The sequence below is a fragment of the Babylonia areolata genome, chromosome 4 (genome assembly GCF_041734735.1).
Source record: "Babylonia areolata isolate BAREFJ2019XMU chromosome 4, ASM4173473v1, whole genome shotgun sequence".
In the NCBI taxonomy this organism is placed as follows: domain Eukaryota; kingdom Metazoa; phylum Mollusca; class Gastropoda; order Neogastropoda; family Buccinidae; genus Babylonia; species Babylonia areolata.
In genome coordinates, this window is record NC_134879.1 from 23,968,202 (window position 1) to 23,990,986 (window position 22,785).

Below are 22,785 nucleotides of genomic sequence, written 5' to 3' on the forward strand. Positions count from 1 at the left end.
GTGTGTGCGTGCGTGCGTGCGCTCGCTCGCTCGATGTGTCAGTGTGTGTGCCTGTGTCAATGTATGTGTGTGTGTGTGTGTGTGTGTGTGTGTGTGTGTGTGTGTGTGTGACCTGACTCGAAGTACTCCGGCGCTCACTGGCAAACTGACTGTCATGGACGGGTATACAGAAGAAAACAGGAGTTCCCTGACTGCACAATGATATAGTTTTTATTTTATTTTATCATTTTTTTTATTTAGGGTGTTTGTTTGTTTGTTTTCTTTTTCTTTTATTCCTGGATAATATCTACCCGTTCATGCCGTGCAGATCGCCAGAGTGTGTGTCTGCGGAAAGGTAACTAGAGAGGGAGAGAGAGAGAGAGTCAATTCAATGAGAAAATGACACATGCTAGAGAGAGAGACAGAGAGAGAGAGAGAGAGAGAGAGAGAGAGAGAGAGAGAGAGTAGTCAATGAGAAAATGACACATACTCAGTGATGCCACGGCCAGCAATTATTACCCAAAGAGACTGCAAGAGGAGGCCGGCGGAAGTGTGGGCGCGCGCACGAAACTTCATTTTATTTGGGTGATGTTCTGTGCTTTAAACTGCCCCAGTCTCTCGATTAACAACTGATGCAATGTCTGTCTGTTTGTCTTCTTAATTATCTGCCGAGACGAATGGGGTCGGGCTAACTACTAGTATCCTGGCGAATCACTTTATTCGAACACTCTCGAAACGTGTTTCTCACGCCGGAGAGTTTACACTCTTGACAGTTAATTGTTATCTCACTGTCACTCGTAGGGGCCTGCAATGCATACAAAGGCTTACTGAGAACTTCTGTAAGTCCGTCCGGCGAGGGCGGCACGGTCTTAGTCTCTCTCTCTTGGAAGTCTCTTGTTTCTCGGCTCAGTTTCTCTTGCATTCAGTCGCTACACTGATGTGGCCTATAATGACTGACCCGCCCGCTAAACTAAACCCATCGCCAAACACGAACCCATGATGGTTATAAGCATTTGCGCAAACAGATCGGTCGTGGACAACCCGACAACTAACCAGTTAATGCAGTGACCGGGGGACATGCGCGTAATATGAAATAAGGGTACTAGTGACACAATTGACGGTGCCAGTTACTGTACGTCAGACTGGCATACATTCGTGTGCACACGGCACACGGCGCATGCACACCAGCTGACTCTGTGATACACTGACATTGGCGACACAACACACACCATGTACACGCGCGCACGTGCAGGCACATACCACATGCTGCGGCAGAGTCGGGGGAATACCAAGTGAGGATGGAAGTGGCCGGAAGGGAGAGGAGTCGAATAACTCGATTTTAAACGGAACCGTGAATAAGTCATGTATCATCCACGCAGTCCAGTATGAATAAACCGTCCAGTGAGTGGATCTCATCTTTTATTGACTGAAGACAAGTTTCGCGAACAGTCGCTTCTGAGACGATCCCTGTATGCCGGTGTCGCGGCTTTCTGTTACGTTTAAAAACTGCTATGCAAGGCCACCGTGTAAACAATGACTTGGTCATCATCATTCCTGGAATCAACACACCAATTACTATGTGCATTAATGCGCGATCCATTAGAAGTTGGGAGTTGGACACTATTGACTTGGGCCTATTGCTCTGCACGCGCGTATCATCCAAAATCATGAAAAATGGTGCCTGGGAAAACGCGACACTTCTGAATAAATTAATCAAATGACATCTTTCTGCAACCCTCCCTCCAAATTGGTAGTCGGTAACGTGCACTTTGGTTATGTTTTCCGAAAACTGTACATATATACACACAGGTGCACATGGAAGATGTTTTCTGTGTAAGAAGCTTCGCTCAACAAGACGTTTGAGATGCTCTTTTGTTCAATGTGTCCCACGAGAAAAAAACATAGCAGACGACAAATGTGTTCAGTATGTTTTCACTCGAAATAATTTAGTTATGTTTATTTGGAAAAAACTACAAGTTATTGTTTCCTTAAAATACATATCTAACCTTCAATTACTATACAAAACTGACCTCAAATCACTGTTCTTTCGAAGAGAAATGTGTATCCATCACTCCAGCGCAGCCCATTCACGTCGTCTGTCAAACATTTCTGCCGCTGCGGCTTGGACATGGTTCGATTGGCAGGGCCAAAAATAGAAATATTTATAGCCAATCAAAAGACGGGTTTCTTTCACTTCGGTCTGATAATGTTTGGCATCATGGAGGAATGCAGTGTAAACAGAATCACAGAAGTCATAACATTGTTGTAATGTTAACGATCCACGGTGTTCATATTCTTTTATACTAGCCAGAACAAACTCATTCATCATGGTGAAGCAAACGATTAAGATCTTCGCAAGAGTGAAGCCGACAAAGCCTGCAAAAACTGGCGTAAGTTTTTAAGGTGCAAGATCAGACATACTCTGTTGGTAACAGTGGCATTCTGTTCTGGAACTTCTTTTTTGACAGACCATCATTTGATTATCCTGCCGTAATTTTGTTCATGTGCTTAGACAATAAAATCGGGATTATGGATCAGACTCAGATTTTGTTCTACACGTGAACACACTTAAGCTGTCGATCTGATCACGTTAAGTATATTAACAGTTTAACAACACTGACAACATCAGAAACTGATTCAGAATAACTTTATTATCTCAGTAACAAAAATTGAGTTTTGGCAAGTCAGTGATACATACAGATTACAAACAAAACAGTAAGATTTGACATACAGCACATATAACAAAATCAAACACAACAGTCATGACAAAGCAAGCCCTTTAAAGATATAACCTTTCCACTATTAGATTAAAACACACACCCGCCCATATGTTCACACACATGCACCCCCTTTTTGCACAGACACTTACACAAGTATAAAACAGTTATGGTGGTAAAGTCAATATAGATTGATACCATGCTGTAAAACACTCAACCAAATTTTAAGCAAATAAGGCACAGGAACACTAATTGCAGGCATAGGAACATTAATTAAAGTAATAAGATATGAATTACAACAGTAAATTTGTATCTTTAAAGTGAAATAAAACATCAAAACTCACACACATCCACAGTAAACAGGTTAAGTATGCTGCATGAAGCATGACGTTGGCCAAAGGCTTTTCCTGTTTATTACAGGAGGAAGGTGGCAGAATGGTTAAGACGCTCAGCTGCCAATACAGAGAGTCCGTGAGGGTGTGGGTTCGAATCCCGCTCTCGCCCTTTCTCCTAAGTTTGACTGGAAAATCAAACTGAGCGTCTAGTCTTTCGGATGAGACGATAAACCGAGGTCCCGTGTGCAGCACGCACTTGGCGCACTGAAAAAGAACCCATGGCAACGAGAGTGTTGTCCTCTGGCGAAATTACGTAAAATGAAATCCACTTTCATAGGTACACAAATATATGTAAGCATGCACTCAAGGCCTGACTAAGCGCGTTGGGTTATGCTGCTGGTCAGGCATTTGCTCAACAGATGTGGTGTAGCGTGTATGGATTTGTCCGAACGCAGTGACGCCTCCTTGAGAAAGTGAAACTGTTTATTACATTTATAATAGCTAACAGGACTTAATTTTATAATGAGATAACAAAAGTAAATGTTAAATGACAATGTAGTCAGATGTTTGCTGGTTTATTGATTTTGGCTATTGTTTTGAAAAAAAGAAGCTTGTAATTCACCAGAGGGACATACCTGAAAGTGAGAGAGAGAGAGAGAGCGTGTGTATGTTTGTGCACAGTTTGCATGCATCAGCACTTGTACATACTCATGTGAAATTTTTCTGTTCAAGCTTTATGACGTAGATCAAGATGATGACGGGTTTCCCAGATTAACAGTGACAGTTCCAAGGGAATATGCGTCAGGTTTTGTCAACAATAAAAGGGAGACCTACAAATTTCGGTATGTATTGACACTGTACTTCTAATGGTAAGATATTTCTTTCATCTAAAAGTGTAATTTCTTTCTTTGCTTTTGATCACAGTATAAATAATGATTTATATACTAAATCAATCAATAAACTTTAGCGAGAAAAATGGTGTATTAAACTTTTATTATTGCAAAAACATGTTCAGTTGGTAAGTGATCACTTAAATTTAACATGCCACTTTTTCTTTTTCAAAAAAGAATATTGATCACGATACAAATGATGATGTTTGCAGTTAAATATGGTCAATTCAAACAAGAAAATTCCTGTTGGATTTTTATGTTCTTTGTCTCACATTCACACTATCATTTTTAATGATTTTTACCTCAAGAATCTGTGTGTGTGTGTGTGTGTGTGTGTGTGTGTGTGTGTGTGTGTAATAATTTTGTTACTTCCTTTCATTTATATTGCAGGTTTGATAAATGTTTCGACCAAAGAACAAATCAGGATGATGTCTTCCACTCTGTTGCCAAACCTGTCATTGACAAGTATGTACATTTTTTTTTTTTTTTTTTTCAAACTTTTTTTTTATGTTCCCATTTTTATAAAACATGGACAATTGACACGATGATATAAATGAATACATACATATATTGGGAAAAGAGAAAAGACAAATTTGACAAAAAAAAGTAACAGTAGGAAAAAAACAAACAAACAACATTAAAAAAAACAACAACCCAAAAACCAAAACAAAACATAAGTGACATACATATATAACATTCTAAGCATAACAACTGAGAATGGTTGAATAAGTCATTGTAAATAAGTCTTCAAATATAGTAATAGATATCCATATCCCTACATATCAACTTGCACCCTTTTTTCAACATCTAACTTAGTTGTATTTTATTTCCATACATGGTTTGAAATATTGTTTTTATATGCTGTTTCTAATTAAAGGTAAGTATGGCAACCACTTTATTTTGAAACTGTGTGTTTCACATGCGATCTTAGCGTTATATTATTCACTTTTGTATCTTGAAACAATGTAATGTTCAAAAGTGTGAATATTTGGAAGTATGTACATTTTATAGTGTGTGTATTTGTGTGTGTGTATTTGTTTGTTTATAAATATGTGTGTGTGTGTGCATGCATGTGATCACACATGTGCATTCTAATTAAATAAATTGTGTGGGTTTATTCCTTGTATAGATTTATTTTGTATGCAAATATTTCGTTTATACATATTACAAATGTATGTATACACATCTTGGCATATGTGTCTTGTATAGGTTTGCATGCATGTTTGTGCACTTTCATATGATCTTTTTAAATTTCTGTTTCTACCTTTTCTTTCAGTGTCCTTCAGGGATACAATGGAACGGTATTTGCTTACGGCCAAGTAAGTTCATCAATATCTTCATAAGCTCCTAAAATTAGATTAGTTGTCAGAGTATTGACTGATATCTGTTCAGTTTATTCGATTGATTAAGATATCTTCTATTTCATGGACATGTCTGGGATAATGTTCTGGAAACTTCCTCAGCAGTGCTATCAGTTCTGATTGCCTGATAGATTTGTTTCGTTTAGAGTGTATGTTCATACACATATTTTATTATAGACAATTGAAATGCCTCTTGTGTTTGTGTTACACTTTTAACAAGGGTATGATTAAAAATTGTCATAGGAGAGAATGATTTGTTCACCATTTTCTGCTGCTTTAATGATTTTGTCAGAAGTGTGGCAGTTTTGGACTCAAATAACTTGCTTTGTTGTATTGGTTCCAATATCTTGCCAGAGAGCAGGCAATGTAACAGTAATTTTGGTGTGTGCTGGGCAGACGGGCAGTGGCAAGACCTTTACCATCACAGGTGGAGCTGAGCGGTACGTGGATCGTGGGTTAATTCCACGCGCACTCTCGTACATATTTGAACAGACAGAAAAGGTAAGAAACAATTTGATTTTTCATGCATGTCTATGTCTTTTTCTAATTTGTATAAATTTTAATTTTCTTATATTTGGCTGCATGTATAACTTCAGACAGGAAAATATTTTGAACAGGAAAAAAAAGCACACACAAAAAAATGCATGCACGATATAATGAAATTTGCCTGTGTTTGCACTGGTAATCAATTATTTGTTGAATTTAATTGTCACTGTGGAGAAAAAAGTGACTGTGTGTGTGTGTGTGTGTGTGTGTGTGTGTGTGTGTGGTGGGGTAGGAGAAAGTGTTGTGCTCACATTGATGGACTGGTGAGTGTGTATTGTTTCACTGTTACACCAGCAGTTCCATGTTTTGCATGTTTACAGCAGAGCACATGTCAGCATATGTGTAGAACTGATTGTGCTTTTATCTTCAAGTGTGTACACATTCTTCAGGCCTGATGCATGTACATAACAGATATCCTGTGATGCGTATCAAAACTCATTGACTGATTGAGTTAGGGAAACTCATATTGCTGCTTAAAAACAACAGAGTAAAAGACAGTCATGATTGTGAAAGCTCACTCATAAAAACCAATGGTTATATGAATTGTGGACCATATACATAAAAGAAGGAAAAGTAGAGATCTGGTATGTTATATATTTTTTTACTTACATAAATGAGGTGATCAGTTGCATGATGTGTTAATAAAATCTTATGAAAATGCAAAACAGCTTGCCATCACTTAATTTATTTATTTATTTATTTATTTTTTACACATTTCTGCACACTGTTCACTGCACAGAAAGGGAAAGGAATATTTCATGATCAAAGTATACTGGCGTTCAAGAAATTTTGTGACAGGAGGAAAGGTCATTTATTGCACATGAATAATTGTTGCATGTGTGTGTGGATGCATGCTTTCACATTTTACCTGCTTTGATGCCACAGAATCCAGACTTGAGTTTCACTGTGCACATATCGTATCTTGAAATCTACAATGAGAGTGGCTATGACCTTCTTGACCCAAAGCATGAAGCAGCCAAGTTGGAGGACTTGCCGTGAGTTTCTTGTTGTTTACATATTTGTTATTTTTTTATGCTTGTGTATTGATTTATAGCATTTGCATGGTATGTATTGATTTATAGCATTTGCATGGTATGAACAAAGACAAAAAAAAAATTATGCACATTTGTTTGGAAAAAAAAAAGCACTTAGCATCTTAAAGTATTAACTCACAGTTCGTCGATTATTACAGTCAGTGTTGGCATATTCATTGTGTCATTGAGGAACTGTGTTCATTATGTTTTGACCAAAACTTCAAGCATATTGATTATCATTGTATATTGTTTGACTTGTACAGCCCTTTTTTGTGACAGATCCTAATGATGCAAAATATTTTTTTTTAACAATTCTCTTGCAGTGATTGTTCCATGGATATGCACAAGGACTGCAGAGCTAATTTTTACCTAGCCATATATACCAGTTCTGAATGTATTCGATGTATAGGATAAAGAGGAAATGAGTAAATAGATGAGTGACTGGTTGTTCAAGTGTATGAAAAATGGAGAAATAATGAATAATCATTAACTAAAATGATCTGCTCCTAACTCTTCAAGGAAAACCTGCAATACAGGATAAAACTGAGTGCTAAAAGTTTAGGAAAAAAATATGACATCAGTCACAAAATATCATTCCTGTGCTAATGCAATTACAGGAAGGTGAACCTCATGGAGGATGCTGATCAGAACATCCACCTGAAAAACCTGTCAGTGCACCAGGCCAACTCTGAAGAGGAGGCCCTCAACTTGCTGTTCCTTGGTGACACCAACAGAATGATCGCTGAGGTCAGTCTCGAAGATAGAAGCTGAAGAGTCTGCTGGTCTTATTTTCGTGCATGTTTTGTTTTAATCTGCGCATGCATATCTATTTTGTTTTTGTACCTTGTGTTGTTGTTAGGAGATTTCTAGAAACATTATCATCACTACCTTTTTTTTTTTTTTTTTGTTCTGATCTGCTACTCTTATTCACATAAATCACATATCACTCACACACAACCCCCTCTACACACACAGAGCAAAAAAAAAAAAGGCAAATAAATTTCTCTTTTCATCTTTCATTTAATCATCCACACGTCTCAGAAGAATGGGGCTCACATCTCTGTCTCCACTCACTTCATCCCATTGTGGAAAATGAAAGTACAAAGAGGAGTTATACATCACATATGAATTAATCTTCTCTTGATTTTGCAATTGTCCCCACTGTATTAATGTTCACAATGATGATTGTGTCTTTGCAGACTCCCATGAATCAAGCGTCTTCACGGTCACACTGCATCTTCACTGTACACATCACAGCCAGGGAGGCGGGGTCAGCTACTATCAGACGGGCCAAGTTCCACCTGGTTGATCTGGCAGGGTCAGGATTCATACATGTTCTTGTTTGATATAATACACCATTCTGGTTACAAAGTTGGTGGATATTGTAACCTCTTCTAGACTTGATGCTGTTTAATAAAAGACTGTCTTGGAATTTAGATAACTAGTTCTTTTAGTACTTATTGGTCCCTTCACTCAGCAAGACTTAAAAGCTTCAGATACTGAGCGTTCATCAATATGATATCACTATGGATGCTAATATGAAGATGATTACTTTATTGTGGCCTGCTGCCCTTTCAAAATATCTAACACACTCTTCTGTACTAGAAGTAAAACTGTTGCTCTGTGAAGCTGTCATTTGAGAAAGGAAGCAAAGTAATGTGACCAGACTTCTGAAACTGTCGCTCAGTGCACATGTTGTTTTACAGGTCAGAACGTGTGGCGAAGACAAACGTAAATGGACAGCTGTTGACAGAGGCAAGGTATATCAACTCATCTCTGCACTACCTGGAAATGGTGAGAATCACTGGAAAGAGGGGACGTTCCGCTAAACACATGTCTTGAGTGAATAAAGCGTAGCACTTTGGTCAAATCAAATCAAATCAAATTATAGTGCTTAGAGTCTCACCAACCACTGAGGCCAGCACTTTGGTCAAATAAATGGAAGAATATAGAATCAAATATAGGAAGCCAGATGACATCTGCTTTAGATTTCCGTTGTCAGACTATGACAGGATGAACCAGTTGAGGACAGTAATGTGGCAGTGAAAAAAGCTCTGTGTGGCAGCATGGGCTTTCATGGAAAACGTTGTCTTGTGAAAATCACAGTGATGAAGTTTACAATCCACTTTATTTCTGAAAAACTGAGATAGATGTATTGTTCTGTTTTACAGTAGAGCATTTGAGGGTGGGTGGGGACCCTAGTTTGTGACTGCAGTCAGTGTGTTTGTCTGATCAGTAGCAATGATAATGCTGTTGTTTCATTTCATACATGTGTGTTTGTGTTGCAGGTGATTCTGGCCCTATCAGAGAAGAACCGGCAGCATATACCTTACAGGAACTCCATGATGACGTCAGTTCTACGTGACAGTCTGGGTGGTAACTGCATGACCACCATGATTGCCACTTGCTCCATGGAGAAACGCAACATGGATGTATGTCACTTTGTTCTCTGCATTTAATTATATCCTGCCATGATACAACCATTTTAGTGTTATGGTTAGAGTCACAGACTTTGAAAGAATAAATACATCACAAATATTTCTGCCATTGCTTGATGCTCTTCCCAAACTTACTGTCACAGTCACATTGTGATGTTACTTTTTGAATGAATTTGTTTAAACCAAAGATTTCATGTACTATAACATCAGATTACATGTAGGTATGAACTGACCCAGAGGCAGACAGGCACAAATATAGACACCCCACATACAGGCATTTTCCTTGGACAGACACGCACATGTACTTGGGCATGCGCGTGCGCGCGCACACACACACACACACACACACACACACACACACACAAACCACTTATTATTACTGAACTTAGTTTAACTGTAAACCTTCATTGCCTAAAAGAGAATTACATTATTCGCTTGTCCAGGCAGCTTTTGGCTTGCAAATTATATTCTTGGCTCCAAGACAAGTCTAAAAACACAGTTTTTAACACAGTAGTTTATGTGTGTGTTTTTTTTTATTGTAGACAAGGCTCAGGATTCACATTTAGTTGCTGCTGTTGTTTTAGATACCCATAGCACTCATTATCTTTGTGCAAATGCTGGGCAGGAATCCATCTCCACATGCCGTTTTGCCCAGCGTGTGGCCATGATCAAGAATGATGTGCTGTTGAATGAAGAACTGGACCCCAAGCTGATGATTGCCAAGCTTCAGAGAACGGTACAAGAGCTGCGACAGGAGCTGGCCATGCTGACCTCAGAACAGCGAACTGATGAGCTGACTGAGGATGACGCTGTGTGGTGAGAAAGCAAATTTCACTGCAGTAAAGACAAACATGGGCCAAATATAAGAACTGTATTTTCTGACAGCAAGAAATGTGGGAACTTTCTTATGGTAATGAGTGTGTTTTAGATTGCTGCAACAGGCCTGAATCCTTCATTCGGTTATGAAAATGGGTCATCATGGGTTTATTTGTGTCATGTGTGTACACTTTCTGTACAAATGTGTGTGTGTGTGTGTTAACGCGTTTCTTTGACATAGATCTTTTTCCTTTTATTTGATTTGATACCCAGTTTGTATCTTGTCTGTAACTAGAAGAGTTGTTTCAGGCTTGATGAAGCGGTGCAGACATTCATTGATGATTCTGATCCTGACCCTGTTCTGAATGTTGGTGCTGACATGAGGAAAATCCACTACTGCTTCAGAAAATTAAGGGTAAGGAAAATCAGCACTTTGATAAATTATCACAAAGAATACATGGGAGTAGTGACATTGTGGTATGCATGTGTGTGCTTGGAGAAGGATTTATTGTCTTTGAGTTGCAACCAAAACTAATGAAATTCAACAAGACAGGGTTAATTGAGGGCTTGGTTGGGATGGAGAAGGGGTGGTTATGCTGACTTACAGTGGCTATCAAAACAATGAACAAAGTGTGGGTGATTGAAATTAGAGCATTTAAAATGGCTTAAATTGCAACCTAACATTTCTGGGAATAAATAGTAAAAAAGCCTGCTCACAGTTGGTATAAAATTGCATATTTAATTAACCAGCAGTAACAAATAATAATGCAAGATTTTCAATTGACATTCACATTTTGCGTTCCTTTACGTTTATTCCAAATCTGATATGAAGTTTTTGAATTATGAGAAACATTCTAGTCAAGTTTATTTTTCCAGTTTTCAGAATTGCCATATATTGTTACATGTAGTTTAAATGAAAGGTATTTATTTCACAAGCTGATACTTTGACAGAAAAAAGTTTTAGAGAGACCAACAGCACCACAAAGAGATCCAACACCACCCCGCCCAGAGAGTCCCCCTGATGTGGGGCCCTACAGCAAGACAGAAAACAAGCGACTCAAAGACTTGCTGCAACAGAGAGACAATGAAATCAGTATCCTTCAGTTGGTAAACATTCAGAATAGAGTGCTGACTTAACATAGTATTTTTCTTGTGTGTGTGTGCAGCTTTCTTGTTTCAGGGGCAGATTTTTATTTGATTAGTGTATGGTTTGTTGTCATGGTTAACATTTTGAATGTTGTACAATTTCTGGACTTGCTGTAACAGCCCAGTCCACTGGGAAATGTCACAATGCCACATTTACTCCATGCAATGGTGAAGGAATTCTTTAGCTCTTAAATTTCACCAAAAGCAGACACTGTTGAAACATGGTTTTGTCAGCCATTTTGATGAACCAACAGTGGTACCACTCCTGATACTGAAGGAATTAAGAACTGGTAGCTCATCATGAACTGATGTGTTGTGACATCATCACATGAGTGTTTGATTTCTGCATGATCACTTTTTGTTGTTGTTGTTGGTTCTGATATCCCAGATTGATGACATTGAGTTGGTTTTGGCGTTTACTCTTCAAAACATTACATTGAAGTATGAATTATTAGTATACATTCCTTTTTTAAGTGAAATAGCTGTACAGCAAAAGTATAAACAGATTTATCCTTCACTATACAAAGTTACATTATATTAGCATGTGGGTGTGGTTACTTTATATTTGGTGTAAGTGTAAGAACACGGAAAAAGCAGCAAAACGTTCTTGACAATGACAAGACATTCTGGTCAACATGCTGAAGAAGGAGCGGCAGAAGGCAGCCAGTGGGGCACCAGTACCTCGAAGTGCCAGAAACCAACAGAATGGGCACAGCTCTTCAGCCCAAGAATCAGAGAGACATCAGAATGTCCCACCAGATCGACCTGCCAGTGATTCCTACATCCAGCACAGCCCTCAGCAGTTATCATCGTCATCGTCATCATCAGCCCTGCTTGACAAAAACGACAGGATGAAAACGAAAATCTGTACGTTTGCTAGAGATTGCTAGAAAGACTTGTCATAGACTGATACGTTTGGTTTGTTTAGAACATATTATTTTGTTTGCTGTCATGGCGTTTGGTTTCAAGTAATAACATTTAATGTTTCCAGGTATTCAATGTCTCAGATGAGCTCACACACAAGCACACATACAAACACACTCATACACCCCCCCCCCACCCCCACACACACACACACATATAACACACACACACTCTCCATTTGGTCATACTCACAAGCAAATTAATCACAGTCACAATGTATGACACTCTGTAAATATCATATTTTAAAAAAGATACCAGTACTTGTATCCATGTACACACACGTATCCATGCACACACATAAACTTATTATATAAAGAGTTTGAAACAAAAACACAGCAGTGCTCCTTCTCCCCCTTACCTGCATGAAACACACACACTACTGGGGTACTTAAATGCAAATATTCTGAGCTCTGGTGTGTTAGTAATGATATGTTTTGAGTCTTGCTGTTTGCTTGTTACTTTGCAGTGACTGTCAATGTTGAGTGACTGTGCCTGAAAGTTTATAGATATTACACATGTGAGCAGAGCATAGATGATCACTTCTTGCTTTGTTACCAGACAGGGCGTTACACCAACACATGTTATTTCTCATAGCATTTCCACTTACACTGTTCATACTGTCTGCAGGTGATTAAATCGTAAGTGTGTTCATGTTGACAGTGGGGCAGATGTCTTTGGGGCGACAAGAAGCCTTTGACATCTTCATGAGGGACTATGAACAGCAGCAGTCTATTGAGGAAAACAAGCATCTGCTGAAGCAGCGGTACAAGCAAGCCAAGAGCCTGGGGGAGAGGCTGAACACAGCCAAACAGAAGATTAGTGAGTCCTTTTTTCTTTTTTCAGTCAGCTCATTTGATTCCACTCCTTGTTCTTGTCCACTGCATAGTTTCAGTTTCAGTTTCTAAAGGGGGTGTCACTGTGTTTAGACAAAATCCTTATATGCTACACCACAACTGCTAGTCAGAGGGCTGACCAGCAGCATAATCCAACTTGCTTTGTCCGGCCTTTAGTGCATGCATATATATTTGTGTACCTATCAGAGTGGATTTCTTCTACAGACTTTTGCCAGAGGACAACGCTCTTGTTGCCATGGGTTCTTTTTCAGTGTGCCAAGTGTGTGCTGCACACGGGACCTTGGTTTTATCGTCTCATCTGTATCACTAGACACTCAGTTTGATTTTCCAGTCAAACTTGGGAGAAAGGGTGAGGGCGGGATTCGAACCTAGACCCTCACGATCTATCTGTATTGGCAGATAAGCATCATAACCATTCTGCCACCTTCCTTCTCTGCATAACCTTGCTCATAGACTTGTTATGACAAATTTAATTACACATACTTAACCGTGACCCAACTAGTGCAGACTCCGGCAGGGGTCTGACATTCCTGCCTGTGCAAACTACTATCTGCCTTTGCGGAGAAAATGAAACTACGGCCGATAACCTCCCGGAAGTAGGTAACCTCCCCTTTGTCCCGCTGGCTAACGCCCTCTTTTTCCGGCAGCCATTATGACTCCTGTCCTGTGCTCTCCATACGGCTAAGTTTTTTCGTATTTTCTGTCTGTCTGTCGATTCTCTGGCGTTCGTGTAGACTTGTTATGACAAATTTTTAAAACTGATACATTTTGCTGTATTTTAGTATATACTGTCGTTGTTTTTTTAACCCAAACATGTAACAGGGGACGAACATGAATATTTCCAAGAAGACCACATGTCATTCAGTCACATGCTTAATCATAACTGAGATTCAGGAATAGTTAAGGCATATGGGTTATGTGTAGTTTTCATTGACTTGTAGAAAGCCTTCGTTATAGGGATGAGCTATGAAGAAGACTATGCAAAAACAGATTCTCAGTTTTTTGTTGCTGTTGTATTTGTCTGTCTCTTTTCAAGGATTGAGGATTGGTTGAACAGTTTGGAGTTTGGAGTGTAAGGTTAGTTTCAGCAAGGAAAGTCTGGTGCAGACAACATATTGAAACTGGTAAAGGAAGACACAAATCCATTGATTATTTTCTTTGTTGTGTTTTTGTTTTTTTTCCAGATCATTTTAAGGAGCAGGCTGCACAATTGAGATTACAAGGTAAATCAAAATGTGTGATAGATGTTGGTGCACGCTTTTCTTTTTCTGTGTATGTTTGTAAGTATGATTTATTGTTTGACAGCAGAGAAATTGATATGCTCATCGTTCTCTCTGCTCACACACAACAGTACAACTTGCTTTTTATCTTAAAAAATGTACGTATCTTGAGCATTTTCCTTTGCCTGTCCGTATTGACTGACTGTCAAAGACACACTGTATTCAGATGCTGTAACATGTTTACAGTAACCTGTGACTTTATTATCTAACGAAGGCAGTTCTCTACATGGGTTATTATTGATAGTGGTTATGATGTTAGCTGTTTTCGTTTTTAAGATTTACCAGCAGTTGTTTTTTTGTTTTTTTTCATACACAGTCCACTGCCCAAAATTAAGGATTTTGAAAATTGTGATGTTACATATGTTACTGTCTATAAGCAATCCAGTATATTTGTGTAGCATTTTATGTGTAAACATTAATTTTCTTTTTTCTTTTGTTGTAGTTGTTGTTGTCACGGTTGTACTTAATATATGCCATAGTCGAATATGAACTCTCTTTACAAATATGATCTGTCAAAGTTCACTTTTTGTACACCCCAAGGAAGTCTGAGAAACAAATGTGATATATTGAATCAACTTTAGTCACATGCTTAAAATGCATGCTACAGTCACACATACTCCAAGATAAGGCTGATTTGTGTCCCCAGGTGGCTATAGCGAGGAGCAGATAGGGCAGATGGAGGAAGCTTTACGGGAAGACATGGAAAATGAAAAGAAAAAGTGAGTTCACTCTTAATCTGATTTTCTGTTTCTAAGTGTGTGTGTGTGTGTGCGCGCGCGCGCGTGTGTGTGTGTATGAGAGAGAGAGAGAGAGAGAGAGAGAGAGAGAGAATTATTTTTTAGGAAACTGAGTGGAGGTAAATAGCGCAGGTGGTGGAATTGACGTCACTGAAGTCTGTAAGTCTTCCAGTATGTTGCATACTTAAGCTACAGATACATACAACTATTTCACATGAACTTGAAACACTGTAATCATAGTCTTGAAGCTGAAAATTATTAATACAAAAGTACGCACCTGTATTATTATTATTATGAGCATTTACGCCTAATCTTGAAAATAAGCCTTAGGCATTTACAAATAGAACACATGTGTAAATATCTAAAAGAAGGAAATTGACCACAAGATACCAAACATTATAAAAAAAAAATTATTCATCCCCCCCCCCCCATTCCCCCACCCCCAACCCCACCCCCACACAATACACACAAGCACACGCGCACGCACACACACAAATCATAGCACACAATCGTAAATAGTACACAATCAAAAATACAACTAACAATTTCTGAACTATCAAAACTCACTCACTCACTAATAGTTATTTTAGTTCATACTGGAAGGGGATGAGCTGTTGAGAAAAATCTATGAATCTTGAGCGTTTTCCATCTCCTGTCTGTATTGACTGATGGTCGAAGACACACTGTATTCAGATTATGTAAAATGTTTTACAGTAATGTGTGACGTTATTACCTATTGAAGGCAGTTATCTACATGGGTTGTTATCGATAGTCATTATAGTGTTACTGTTGTTTTCATTGTTATAATTTACCAGTGATTGAAGCTTCCCCCTTGTCATGCTGTGATGCAATGTGGTTGTCATCGTATGGAACTGACTGTCCCAGCTACAAGGCTGCCTTTGTGGATCTGCGCACCTTGAAGACTGAGATTGAACACCTGCAGCATTTGCTGGAAAAGGCCAAGGTGAAGCTGATGAAAGACTTTGAGATCTGGTGGGCTCAGCAGTCGGCACAGAATCAGGTGAGTGATTTTCTGGGTCTTTGTGAGGGGGAAGATGCTCAACAGACTGAATGTTGGAAGTAACTGGAAAACGTTTGGGACATGAACATTTTCATCTTCATTCCTTTTTTGTTCTGCTTCCTTTCCACTCAAATGTGAAACTTTGGTTGTATTTCAGGTTTTATGTGAGCTATTGTAATGACAGTCATGAGATCTAAATGATACAAAATTTTGCACGAAACTTCACATGAGCACAAAATGGCTTCAAAACAGCAGCACAGGTACAAGGCTGTTTGACAACAGAAGTTGTTGACAAAAGTTACAGAAAATAAAAAGGTTGCAAAATGATAAAAAAAAATTTCAAAAAGACATTCGCAAGCTTTCTCTCTCTCTCTCTCTCTTTCTCTCACAGACACACATGCACACCCCTTTGTCTTAAGAAAATATGTAAAAGGTAAATAATTGTTAAACTTAAGAAATATGATGTCCATATCACTTACATCTGTTGCAAAAATCAAGATTCATACTACTCAGTTCATGTGTAGGTCTGGTCTTTCTCTGTCCTGAATAATTTGTTATCTGTTTTACTAGACATCAGCTTTGATTTCCTTTTTTGCCAGGCAACAAATGGTAAAGCAGGCATCCGTAGTGCCTGGAACACTCCCCCCATCACCCCTCCCTCCAGGGGAGGTGACTCTACATCCTCCACCCTGAATGGCAGCATTGGCGGTCAGCAGCATTACAGCAGGGATGTGGGAGGGGGAGACTCCGACAGCCAGCAGTCCTTCAGCCAGAGACCTCCAAGTGGCATGCGCCACAGTCGTTCTATGGCTGCTAATCTTGGCAGCATCCAGAGGACACCTCGGGACGGCACGTTCACCATGAAGTATGTTCATTGGGTTTTTTTTTATTTGTCTCTCTGTGTCTATCCTTCTTCCCCTCTCCACTTCCATTGTTTCCTTCTCTCCCTTTCTTCTTTTCTGACTTTGTTTGTTCAGTGTTTGTTGTCAATTCTTTTTGTGTTTTTTGTTTCTTCTATTTTTATTCCTTTGTTTTGTTGCATTGTGTATTTCTGATCAGAGGATTAACTAATTCATGCCAGTGGACCTTTTCACTCGGTCATAGTGTGAATAAATATGTTTTAATTACACCTTTCACTCAGTCATCATAGTGTGAATAAACATGTTTTAATTACACCTTTCACTCAGTCATAGTGTGAATAAATATGTTTTAATTACACCTTTCACTCAGTCATAGTGTGAATAAATGTGTTTTAATTACACCATTCACTCAGTCATAGTGTGAATAAATATGTTTTAATTACACCTTTCACTCAGTCATAGTGTGAATAAATATGTTTTACAACACAGTGTTCAAGTTCACGGTGGTGACCAACAATTGACGAGAAAACATACTTTACTGCATTTGATTTCTATTTTTATCTGTGGTATGGTCAGGCAGAATGGTAAAAGACAGTTGTATGTTTCATGTCTGCAGTCAAGGAAATGCCAGCAAGGCACAGGAGATACCACTTACCGGAGATCCTGAGGCAGATGCAGATATCATGGCTTTCATGAAAGCCAGACAGAAAGTTCTCACCCAAAGTAAGAGTTCAGTGTATGCACGTGCGCACGCATGTGTGTGATGTGTGTGTGTGTTTGTGTGTGTGTGTGTGTGTGTGTGTGTAAGAGCAAACAAGAGAGCTTAACATATCTGTATGTGTGTGTACATCATGATATATGTATCAATAAGCATGTGTGTACTTACCTTGCCTGCACATTTGCATGCATGCATGTAAATGTGTATGCTTTAATGTTTGAGTATGAGTTGGTGAGTAGGTTTTAAAAAAATATACATAATGATGATGTGTAACATTCTGTAAGCAATTAGTTGGTTTATTAAATACATAAAAATGATAGTAAACTGTTTTTGTTCATTTGGCCATGTTTTCTGTCGTTTAATTGTCTTGCTTGACTGTTTTCTGGGAATTAGATAACATTTTAAGATAAGTTGAATGTGTTATGTTCACCGGACCTGATGAATTTTGTTTGCTTCTTGTTATTTACCCAGGTTTAACGTTCTCATGCTTGACTGATTTTTGTTTCAGTGCAAGGAAACAGGTGACACTGAAGAGCCATACACTTCCTGTCATCTCTTCTGTGATGGAAATAAAATATTTTATCCGGACTTTGAAAGAGGGAGTGGTATGACACATATAGAACAGGAGGATATGGTCAGTGGTATGTTTGTGACTAAACAGACAGTACATGTGGGGTGGTTCATTTGCAGTTTTGGGGGGGAAAAAAACCTGGCCAAATCATGGAAAAGGTTCTGGGTATTGCTATATGTGAATGTTTGAATTTGAGAGACCATTACTAGTTTTAGAATTTATACACTCAGATTAGACTGCCTGGAAAACAATGAAATGTTGTTTCTACATATCAGTAATCATTAACAAAATGGCTGCATTCAGTTCTAAACATTTCTTCTGATGCTTCTGTTCCAAGTGTTTACTTGTGTACATGAGAATGTGTTTGTGATTGTGTACCTGAGTGCATGTGATCAGTATGGGTATTTGTGAATGTATTTGGATGTATGTGAGAGTGAGAAAGACAGAGAGAAGAGGGTTTCTTTTATGAGAGAAGAGGAGGGTAAGATGTTGTTGTCGTTGTTGTTTTCTTTTGCAACTGATTGCATTCAGACAACCTGGAGATGACCAAACATTTTTTGTTTGTGAAGACTGACATTGCGTTTACTTTTAAACATGGATACCATTTCCTGACTCTGTCATTTCCAAAATTAGAGAACATAGTATTCTGTATAGAGAGAACTTGCACTTGCTCTCATTGTGCCATGGTCTCACCTCACAGCCTTTCTAGGACATGAACAGCAAGGAGACAAGGTGTATCCCAAAGTTAAAACAACAGAATAAGGTCAAGACATGGAATTAGCTTCTTGAGTCTGCCATTCACAAGAACAGAAAATCATATGTCATTGATGGCTTAGGTTATTGCAATTTGTCAGTTTTCTGTTGAGAGTGTCAAAAGGGTGTTTTCAGCCATAGTTAGCATTACTTTTTGTGCAAAAGGTTTCTTCCGGTTTATTGATTCGCAACACTTGCCAATTTGTGTGATAGGATGTAATCCTGCTGAACTGACAGAATAGAATATCCTCTTGATAGCAGATTGGGTAGACATGAATGTATCGACTGATTTTCTTTGTTTGAGTAGTTCCCAGATGTAGAAGAATAGACACTATGATACTATCTGATAGTAGACTGCAAAGAAGGGAAATAGGCTTTTATTTAATTTATTTTTTTATTATCATTGTTATTGTTTTGTAAAATTTTCTTGGTATATATACACACACAGGAAGCAGAAGTTTACTCATATTTCCACTTTGGATGAGAGGTGGTGAGATAAAAAAAAACAAAAACAAAAAAAAACATGAATACTGTGGGTATTCTCATGTCTCATACTGTCTACGTTTTTTTTTTCTTTCTGAAGAAAGAATAATGTGTATTGCCTTATAATAAAGACCTCCGTGAAAGATGTTATGTATATATCCTGCCTGATTTACTGTACCTAGAGAATGGCTAGAGAGAGGCACAGATGTCAACAATTGTAGGTAGCTCAGATTAGTTACAAGTACCTTATTCTTTAAGTCATATGTTTTTAAAATTATTTCTGATGTGGAATGTTTTATTGGTGTGTGCATGTGAGCATATGTGTATGTATCAGCTTCAAACATGTGTGGGTGCATGCATAAAAAGCAAATGGGTTTTATTTTCTGCTGAGTAGGCTTGGGTTCTGTTTTGCTCTTGTACTGTGATATATTTATATTTTGTCCACCGAAACAGCATATGATTCTAAATGAAATGACATGATGTTTTTTATCCCTTTGATTTTCTATGCTTGTTCCATGAATGCTTTAAAAATTTCATTTTTTAGATACTTTTACGTCTGTGTGTATAATAAAATGTGCTGATTAATCTGTCCACCCTTTCCGTCCATATACACACATTCCTATGTTATACCACGCCTACATTTGCAGATGAATATGGATGCTTTAAAATTTTGTTTTGGCATCTGGTGATGGTGATACTAACTGCAGTGTGATGTTGAAGAATAATGTCTTTTGGTACTGATGAAAGTTATGACTGACTGATTTATGTATTACAGAAATGTGTAGCTCTGTTACTTTATAGATTATTAAAAAAAACTAAAAAATAAACCATGATATGTAGTTCTGCTGATTTTTTCATCGGTTAGTTTCAGACACAAGAATGTCAGAACTATTCACAGCTGATATTACTTACTGGTTTGTAAGATAACTTCTGGAATGGACTTGTTTCATGTAATCCCTTCTGGTGCTTTTCAGTGTGGTTTCCCTCAAAGCATTCCTTTTCTTCAGATACTTGCCATTTCTTTCAACTTACAAAACAAGAAACAATATTCATATTGACCTTGGAGTGGAAGTTTTGTTTAAGAGAGAGAGATACAGAGTCTGTTTGTGAGGTCATGGTCCTGACAAAGCCGCCAAAAAGGAGTCACCCTCACAAAGGTTTGAAAGGACAAGGTCTAATTTCGTGGACACATTTTACACCGACACATGTGCACGCACACACAGCCACCCACCCACACACCCCAGCAACGCCCAAATTGCACGCACGCACACACACGTGTACACACTCATACACATAAACGGTCATTGTAAATCATTGTAAGATATGTCAATAAAAAGTCATTATCTTATTTTTTAGGTCACCAATGCACTAAGCTCAAGCAAAAGATTTTGGTTTATGTGTTACTTCTTCATCTGGACATTAAATACAAACATAAACAGGTGAATGATGTGAGTTTATCACAGATCGTTAGAATGGCATTTTGCATCATATCCTTGGATCAAAATCCTGAAAGTGGATATATGATATACATATGTATAGTATGTCACTAATTCATGCAGGTTTTTACAAAGGCTTTAATCTTTGTGTAGATTATTCCTGATTGTATATTCATAGATATTTGGATCATACTAATAAGACACATATCTTAGCCTAAAAACTGTACATTTTTAAAGAAAAGCTAAGCACAAAAATTGTACACTTTTGAACTGAATGTAGTGTATATCAAATTTCATAAAAATCACACCAACAAAAAAGACAGGAACAGAAATGCATACAACCCCACCCCTCCACCTCACACACACCAGAAGCAAAGACACATGCATGCGTGTACACACAGACACAAGCACAATTACACTTAAGCATACATGCGCTTATGTTACACAAGCATAAATACACATAATGTTACACATAATACACGTATGCGTAAACATGATCCTAGAGCATGCACACACACACACACACACACACACACACACACACACGCTTATGCACACACACAAATCATTACTTCAGAAACAGATATGATCAAAGAGAAATTCATGAGTGATCATTGTTTTGCTGTTATTTGTTGTTTGTTTTGTTTTTCAATGAAATAAATTCAAACATCCTTGTTTTATGTTACTTCTTTGCATGTATATGTGTGTCTGTTTGTGTGTAAGGAGCCCACGATGTCATGCATTCAAATTTAATGTGATGATCGTCGAGTCACATTATTTCATACTCTTCTTCTTCTTCTTCAGCGTTTGTGGGCTGCAACTTCCACATTCACTTGCATATACACGAGTGGGCTTTTCCCGTGTATGACTGTTTTTAGCCCGCCATGTAGGCAGCCATACTCCGCTTTTGGGGGTGTGCATGCTGGGTATGTTCTTGTTTCCATAACCCACCGAATGCTGACATGGATTACAGGATCTTTAACATGCATATTTTATCTTCTGCTTGCCGTATACACACAAAAGGGGTTCAGGCCCTAGCAGGTCTGCACATATATTGACCTGGGAGATCGTAAAAATCTCCACCCTCTACCCACCTGGCACAGTCACCATGATTCGAATCCGGGACCCTCAGATTGAAAGTCCAACGCTTTAACCATTCGGCTTTTGCGCCTGTCATTATTTGATACAACATCTGCCACTGTTTTGGATGGTACTCTTTAGTATGCTCTCTCTTTCTCTCTTCTAGCATACGCACTGTATACACAATATCCTGTCACACAAAAATTGGACACATAAATGCACATATAATATGGACATGTGTGCCCATGTGCGTACACACACACACACACCATACACACACTCATACACATGTTTGTAACCTTGATTTCAAAGTAAGTCATTTTGCAAATAGGGTTTATACCCAAACTGAAAAACTGTTGGAAGTTTATTCATAACTTGTGAGTTTTCTCTGTCAAATGGGTCTACAAACCCTGGATATTGTTTGAAAAAATTATAAGGAAAAACAAATAGAAAAATTACATATTAATATTCATATCAATGCTTAACACTTTTAGTTCTACACACATATATCACAGGTAAACTTTAAAATAAAAGAAATAAATATCACACACACACACACACACACACACACACACACACTAAGGCACAATTTTCTCACATATATACACAGTAGCAAACTTTAAAAAAGAGAGAGATACCAAGGTTTTAACCCAAATTAATGCACAAAATTTTCAAGCACACACATGCACTTTAAAAACTTTTAAAAAGTAAATAAAGAAATAAAACTCCAGGAATTACAAATCCTAAAAACGGAATTAACTTCGGTTTGGCCTCAAGAAAAGAAAGAAATATTAACTCTGAAGATA

At 38.2% G+C, this 22,785-nt stretch overlaps 2 protein-coding genes across 3 annotated transcripts in view; one reads left to right on the forward strand and one right to left on the reverse strand.

Moving 5' to 3' along the window:
• LOC143280970 (disheveled-associated activator of morphogenesis 1-like) overlaps positions 1-2,089 on the reverse strand; it is a 65,835-nt gene extending 63,746 nt beyond the window's left edge. For both annotated transcript variants that reach the window (XM_076585815.1, XM_076585812.1), the window contains exon 1: positions 2,010-2,089. The gene's annotated coding sequence lies outside the window, so the exon portion shown is untranslated. The remainder of the gene's footprint in view (positions 1-2,009) is intronic.
• Positions 2,090-2,188: 99 nt separating this feature from the next.
• LOC143280972 (kinesin-like protein KIF6) lies at positions 2,189-21,567 on the forward strand. Its single transcript, XM_076585820.1, has 21 exons — positions 2,189-2,369; positions 3,764-3,873; positions 4,312-4,386; positions 5,198-5,240; positions 5,679-5,783; positions 6,714-6,823; positions 7,480-7,609; positions 8,062-8,180; positions 8,569-8,656; positions 9,151-9,294; positions 9,926-10,116; positions 10,426-10,531; positions 11,068-11,209; positions 11,884-12,129; positions 12,847-13,005; positions 14,225-14,263; positions 14,967-15,039; positions 15,943-16,078; positions 16,678-16,943; positions 17,555-17,661; positions 18,165-21,567. The coding sequence occupies exons 1-21, from the start codon at positions 2,307-2,309 to the stop codon at positions 18,179-18,181; spliced, it is 2,469 nt and encodes an 822-aa protein (XP_076441935.1). The 5' UTR covers positions 2,189-2,306; the 3' UTR covers positions 18,182-21,567.
• Positions 21,568-22,785: the final 1,218 nt, after the last annotated feature.

Bases quoted from the DNA above. Each gene is read 5' to 3' on its own strand.
- LOC143280972 (XM_076585820.1), top strand. From the start codon at position 2,307: ATGGTGAAGCAAACGATTAAGATCTTCGCAAGAGTGAAGCCGACAAAG. The intron at 5,241-5,678 runs GTAAGTTCATCA...TGTGCTGGGCAG, and splicing joins CGGTATTTGCTTACGGCCAA to ACGGGCAGTGGCAAGACCTT. The intron at 16,944-17,554 runs GTATGTTCATTG...TCATGTCTGCAG, and splicing joins GACGGCACGTTCACCATGAA to TCAAGGAAATGCCAGCAAGG.